General features: G+C 38.1%; 1 protein-coding gene across 3 annotated transcripts; it reads left to right on the forward strand.

Moving 5' to 3' along the window:
* Nucleotides 1-1,566: 1,566 nt before the first annotated feature.
* LOC113232351 (extensin-like) lies at nt 1,567-5,912 on the forward strand. Of its 3 annotated transcripts, none has more exons than XR_003310617.1 (5): nt 1,567-1,615; nt 2,086-2,146; nt 2,466-4,651; nt 4,876-4,957; nt 5,446-5,487. XR_003310617.1 is itself a non-coding variant. In XM_026467028.1 (5 exons), exons 1-4 carry the CDS (start codon nt 1,602-1,604, stop codon nt 4,892-4,894), a joined length of 2,280 nt encoding a protein of 759 aa, XP_026322813.1. In that variant the 5' UTR covers nt 1,567-1,601; the 3' UTR covers nt 4,895-4,917; nt 5,446-5,576. The 3 variants fall into 3 exon arrangements, 2 of the variants coding, with proteins under 2 accessions (XP_026322813.1, XP_026322812.1); XM_026467028.1 differs by having other exon boundaries at nt 4,876-4,917; nt 5,446-5,576; XM_026467027.1 differs by lacking the exon at nt 4,876-4,957 and having other exon boundaries at nt 5,446-5,912.
* Nucleotides 5,913-6,918: the final 1,006 nt, after the last annotated feature.

The following is a 6,918-nucleotide window of genomic DNA, read 5'->3' on the forward strand; positions in this document are numbered from 1 at the left end:
TTTCTTATGATTTTGTGTACTCGTACGCTGGAATTTAGTCCTACCTAGGCTGTAAATTAGTCCAGTCGTCATGACTTTTGGAGAGAGGCTCGTTAAGAAGTTTTTTTTGCACTGGATGATGCTAAGGAATTTGGTATTTGCACCTGCAATAAACATCATGTTTGACATAAGATGTATCATGCAAACACATTTGAAACACGTTCAAAATCATGAATGAGTCATCGAGTAAAAATAAATATAGACTAAACAAATACTTGTTTGTAAAGAGCTGAACAAAATACTACCATAAAGCCTTTAACGATAGAGATGAGATGTGGCGAGAATTTGGCACTCAGTTGTTTATTATTAGGTGTGGCAGGCGGCCAGGTTTATTTTAGGTGACGAATTGCGTCTTGCCGCAATCACGTAAGGCGTTTATGTATAAAGAGGTATGGACAGACCGCGGGACAGGCAAATCCTGATAAAACTCGTTTAGGTTCCCGTTCACCTTTTGAAAAAATCAAACAAACATGAACAATTCATCAAATTAGATATCGTTGGTATAACGACAGTCGGTGTAAGTATAAACGGAACTTAGGGAGTAAATTTCCACAACTCCGGATTCTTGTAAACGGATTTTCAATAGTTGAATTGAAATTCTGGTTTGATAGCCAATGGAAATTTCTAGTTTTTGAGCTTTGCATTTCAAATATTTTCTTGAAACTTTAAGTGTGCGTCTTTAACAGAAGTTTCCTGAGGAAAAGTTGTCCAAACGATTGCTGTCTTTACCGCTGGCTTTTGCAAAAGATCGAGTGAACTATTACAAAATGTGACTTGTCTCAGAAAAGACGCTACATATATTGGTATAAGCATCGAATATAACTATCCTTGTAGTGGTTATCATAAAAAAACTTTTAAGTAAGGAATATTATGATCATGGAAGTTTTTTGTGTTAGATAACTGGCCCAAGTTGGCGTATGTTGCAAAATATCACATCTACTTTTTGTTCCGTTACCATTTCTTATCAGGTGTCGGTGAAAATTGTTGCGATTCTCATCTTGTCCATTGCTGCTGAAACGAAAATACAATATCTCAGATTTTTGGCACCTTTAAATCTACGAGCTGCACATGTATTCTAGATTTTTATTGTGCAGAAGAAGACAGCCAAATTGTGATGAATTATTCATAAAATAATATGGTCCTTTTTGCATCATAAACTCACAAATCCAATGCTATTCAAAGTTGGATTGCATATTTCCGGAAAGCTATGTGGAGTTTAATTAAATTGTATATCTGCCCGCGGGTGCATTGCGCCAGATACCTGAAGTCTGAATTAAAACTTGAATGGCTTGACTACGCACACCATGTTAATTATCTAGTAGATTATCAAAGGGTACTAGCATTGTAATGCTAGAACTAAAATTGTGAGATCTCCATGCTTAGTCAGCTGTGTGAACTTTGAAACATGCAAATTTCATTTGAAAAGTACATCTTTCAGACCGTACGCAAGGACGAATTCCACCGATACGATTGCGCGTATTCCCGCAGTTTAGTACGTTTTGACCGTGTGATCTCATTTCAGCGACGACCTTTCGGATGGACTGTTGATTTCCACACGGATCATGGCTGAGAACGGGTGAGTTTTGTGCATTCTTATTATGTTCATCCTCTTGTAAGAGATGCCCTTGTCCATGTAGAGCTGCCTTATGTATTTTCTTTTTTATATTTTGTGATCGAGATTCCTTCGTAGATGTTTTTAATATAAATATTGATAATTGTATGCTACATAATCAAATTATTCATCAATATTACTTTAATTTGGACAAATTCTGTAAATTCGATGTAAAATTTAATACCATTATGTTTGAAGTACCTTTAGTGTTTTAAACACACCAGTGTATACCATATTCTACTTAAGATTATTTACGTCCTAGATTGTACGATTTAAAGTTAAAAATGGTGCAAAATTATGAGTTCTTCTTTTCGTTACCTGAAAGTGATTGTATGAAAAATGTCTCAAGCATTGTAACATGTCAGGGCTCATTGTACTATTGTCGTCAACGTTTGTCCTAGAGCAAAAATAACTTCGCATTGGCTGCCTTCCAGGTACGGACCACTAGCCGGTCACATCGGCAGAATTCCAAACTACGGGAAAAATCAACCTAATGTAAGTGTTTCATTCATCTGTACCGATTACCTATTAGAAGTCCAATTAAGTCCGTTCACTACTTGCTTGCACAGTACTAAGTATTCGACGAAAACGTAATAATATTATAACCTATTCACCTTTACATGTTAAAAATGATTGAACGTAAAAAAATCGTTTGCAAAAATTATATTAAAGTTACCGCGATTGTTTGGAATTCTTCGACGAGATTATGTAAATATACGTCCCACAGTCTCGGAAGTAAAGAGAAAATTTCGGGGAACATTATTTTTAGTTTACTTTAACAAGCTTGTAACATGTGGCGTCTTCTCAATTTCAGCCAATGGGTAGCGTCGAGCCGCCACCGTGCATCCAAAATGCGATGATGACTAAGGACAAGAAACCGTTTACCTACACGCCTGGGGGTTTGGATTTGTCACAAATCCGAACACCTAGCATGGCGAGAAGATTGGCGAGGCAACGCTCTCAAGAAGAACATGAGCAGGCTTATGCGCAGCAGCCTCATCCAGCAACCGCTTATCACCCTCAAGGAGGACCCGCACCCCCTCCACCTCCACCTCCCAAGATTCCAGCACCACCCCCGCCTCCTCCACTGGTAATTGAGGCACCAACATCTAAGTCACCTAAGCCAGTGACAGTAGGAGAGAGACCAGAAATCGTAATCCCGGAAAATCCCATAGGCATGCTCAGGAAAACCAATAGTCCTTATCACTGGGAAGCAGAAAAGGCTGAGCTAAACCGCATCGGCCCGGTGCCTAAGTTTCAGGACAAGAAACCTAGTCCACTGACGGTGACAATGCCACCGTCCTCATTTTCACAGCAGCCGCCTCAGATGTATGCTCCGCAAGGCCAAACTTCTCAGGGATCTAATTATCCTTACGGTAACCGAAATCAGCCAGAAAGTCCTATTCACAGGCCGGAGGCGCAATATGCTCATCAAAAATCGAATTCACCTAATGTCAACGGTTCACCATTGACAAGAGAATTATTGCAGAGGCAAGATTCTCAATTTAATAAAAGCCCACAACCATTTGGCGCTCCGTCACCTGTCAGTAACGGCTCACCCTACTCCCCTACACCTAACAACAACTGGAGGCAACCGGAGAGAAGGGATTCCCCTGCTAACAATGTTCACAGCCCTCAGTTTGCACAGTCGAACCGTAATCAATTTTCACCTAACGTTCAACAGTGCTCTCCTGAGTACACTAATCAAACTTCCCCTAGACCTGTGTTCCACACTCTTCCCAGAAATGCACCGAGAGTACAAGATAATTACGTAAACAATACGCAAAATAGCAATGCAATTTACAATAACATCAAGGAACCAGCGACACAGAGTCCCAGAGAAGACGATCCAACGCCGTGGCGGACCAGCACTCTTAATCGACAACCTCGTGAGCCAGAAGATCGGCAATCTATTTATCATAATAGCAAAATAAACAATCAACAGCCTACATACACGCCTCCATGGCAATCGAATGAAAGCAAGAATAATCAAGCAGATAACGCTTACATTCCCTCCTGGAAACAAGAAAATAAATTCGTAGGTCAAAATCAACAACAGCAACAGTGTCAGCCACCACAGCAGCAGTACAATCCTTGGGTGCAACAGCAGGATAACAACAATAATAATAGACAAGACAACTACAATCAACAGTGGAGGTCTCAGAATAATCCTGTTCCCACCTCTCCACCCAATAAACAGTGTCAGCCTCAAGACCAACCACGATATCAATCCTCGATGTCGATTCCTGTTACTCCAAGAAAACAAAACTCTCAACCTGAATTCAACAATAATCAAACTGCTCCACAAAAGGAAGCTGTTTATGTAAATGAAGAACCAGTGTATTATTGTCCTGAAAGTCCAAAATCTGTTCCCCCATGGGTAAAAACTCAGAAAGAAAAAACAAAAACCCCACCTCCAGTTTGGTGCCAACGACCATTAGAAGGTAGGAGAAGCGCGCCTAGAGAGTTGGTGACACCTCCCAGAGATACAGAACCAGAGTGGGTTAAGAAGAGTAATGAAATGCAGAGAGGAGTACGTGAAGTGATCAGTCCTCCGAAATATCAGCAACAAGCCCAACCAACTTGGTCAACGCGACCTTCAGAGAACCGTAAGAGTTTGCCCAGGGAGACTACTCCCGGTGCTAATGGTCAACCTGGAACCCGAGTTATTCCTATTCAAATGGAAGTTTCAAATACGGATTCAAGGGATCACGGGAGACAAGGCAACCAACAACCTCCTTTGCGGATTGTGATTAATATGAACACGAATCCCCAAGCCTCGCCTCAAGGTCAGAATCAAGCTCCTTACTCCCAACCTACGCAGCGTATAATGAGGGTATTGTCACCTCAGCTGGTCAGGATGGACGACAGCCCATCGCAAAACGACCTGCCCACCTTGAACAGGAGCTATCAGAATCAAAGCAACCAAGATACTGGACCTAAGACGAGGATCATCCCAATTCAGATTGAAGGTGGTGGTAACGGCGGAGCAAACAAAAGGTAAGCTTTAACAGTATTTCTTTTATTCACTACCCAGTACATATAAAATATCGTTGTTAATACGTCCGTGTTATGTTATAAGGACAATGGGTTTAATGTTTAGCGTAATTGAGATCCCGTATAGTAAAAACACAAATTTGTCATTTGGCGCAAAAATCGTACTGGGAATGTTCGAACAAATTTTTCAAAACTATGTATGTAGTAATGTCTGTAACTCGTTTCAGCTTCGGTGGGCGGTACTAAGGAGCTGTTTGCACTGGTCCAAAGTAAACATACATTTTTATTGCACCGCTTCAGTAGCGATGAGTCAGTGTTACGCTTGTTTTAAATTTAGCATCACATCGCTTCGCAAGCACTCGCTAATTCTGTTTTCTTCACTAATCGAATCATTTTCGCCATGGCCTTTAATGAATTTCGTGTTAGTTTAGTGAAGTCACGTTTAGATTTCTATAGGATTCAACTTCGGCTTTTTGCGAAAGTTTCTTGTTAGATACACTAACTCTCAATTATACTTATATAATCTATGCGATTGTTTTTAACAAACAGCTGTGCGTTTTTTGAATGATTGTACGTATGACAATTAAATTGAACATAAGTAAAACTAGGTATTAAATACATTAATATAAACGTGCCGTGTTTAAAAGCAGAGCGAATTTAAGCAACGCTGTGCGTAATTTGCAACGTTTTATTGTCGAAATCAATAGAGCCTAATATATGAATGTGCTTTCCATCGTTTGATTTTTTTTAAATTCAGTTACTGCCTTGAATAACTGATTTAAATTAACCGATTACAGAGTATACTATCATAAGTTCACTCAAGAGGGTCCCCCGCGGCAATCGAAAGCCTTCCGAGTGTTGCAAGTCATCACAGGTACCCAGGATGATATTCAGGACATGGAACAACAACATGGGTACACCGATCTATAAGTATTTTATTATTCTTGTAATAACTTTTCCCTACCGAGATTTACGAAGTATATTTGTAAAAAAGTGTTAGGGAAAGAAATTATTCAATGTTTACAATTACGAGTAGGAGTAAAATAAAAAATCTGGTTGTTTTATAAAAATGGGACATTTTTATAGTTTTCTTATAACTGCAAATGCATTTGCGCATTAAAAAACATGTGGCTAAGTCACTTTTTCTCTGACTTAAGCTAATAGAATTACGAAAAAAATTTTAGGAATTTACAGTAATTTACGTTCATGGCAGTTGGATTTATGTATTTTACAAATTTGAACGTTACGACTGAAGTTGTACTTAAATTATTTTCCTTATGGAAAAGTTTATACAAGATATAAATACGTATAATTTGTATAATGTAGTATTTATTTAATCCAAAAGTAATTATCAAAACTAATGGTGCGTGTAAACACGCTTAATTTTAAAGCGGTTAAGTATATTTTGAGAATTTATATATTATACTCCGTCCAACCATTTATATGACTTATGACATATGCATGTCTCCGATGTTCCGTAATTATTGAAATACAACCATAGACAGAAAATGCAATACTTCCTGGAGTCTTTGGTTTTTTAATTTTAGTGAAGCGACGTGCTCTTTAGCTCCGATATTTATCGAGGCAACAGATTATGTATCAAAAATTATTCAAATTGATACATTTTGGTACCTGTCTGATAAATAAATTACAATGCAATTAGATAAATTATGATAAATTGTAATTGTTTATTATAGTGAATCGTCGGATTATTTTTACATATGAACGGGAATCATGGCTCGAATCCTTATTAACATTGATTATTAATTCTTGAGTACACGAATTGTCAAACGCAACATAATCTTCCCAATCAGACATGTTTTCTTTTTTAACCCGTTCACATTCACGACTTAAACTTCAAAAATAAAATCGATTGTTATAAAAAAATCGAATCGGAAACACATTAGGACATCACTAATTGATTAGAATTCAAGCTGTCACAAGTTAAATAGGTGGACCTAAATGGTTGGACGTAGTATAGATTGTTATGTATTTATATAGTAAGAAAATAAACTAAAACCTTAATATTAGGGTGCGACGGAGTTAAATGGCGAAAGAAGTATGTAAGCTTTTATTTTGTGATTTTACTAATGCTCATTTTTAATATGGCCATGGAGCTATAACTCAAGATGACTGCTAATCTCCATACTACAGGTTGTAACTCCAACAAAGGTCAAAATTCCACCTTATGTCTAGGAGGCGCTGATCAATAATCGCCTGTAAGTAATTTATATTATACAAATATATATGTGGATATAAATTAATTCCAC

The sequence above is a fragment of the Hyposmocoma kahamanoa genome, unplaced genomic scaffold (genome assembly GCF_003589595.1).
Source record: "Hyposmocoma kahamanoa isolate Upper Pololo Valley unplaced genomic scaffold, ASM358959v1 74703, whole genome shotgun sequence".
In the NCBI taxonomy this organism is placed as follows: domain Eukaryota; kingdom Metazoa; phylum Arthropoda; class Insecta; order Lepidoptera; family Cosmopterigidae; genus Hyposmocoma; species Hyposmocoma kahamanoa.

Bases quoted from the DNA above. Each gene is read 5' to 3' on its own strand.
- LOC113232351 (XM_026467027.1), top strand. The intron at 2,147-2,465 runs GTAAGTGTTTCA...TCTCAATTTCAG, and splicing joins ACGGGAAAAATCAACCTAAT to CCAATGGGTAGCGTCGAGCC. The intron at 4,652-5,445 runs GTAAGCTTTAAC...AACCGATTACAG, and splicing joins AACGGCGGAGCAAACAAAAG to AGTATACTATCATAAGTTCA.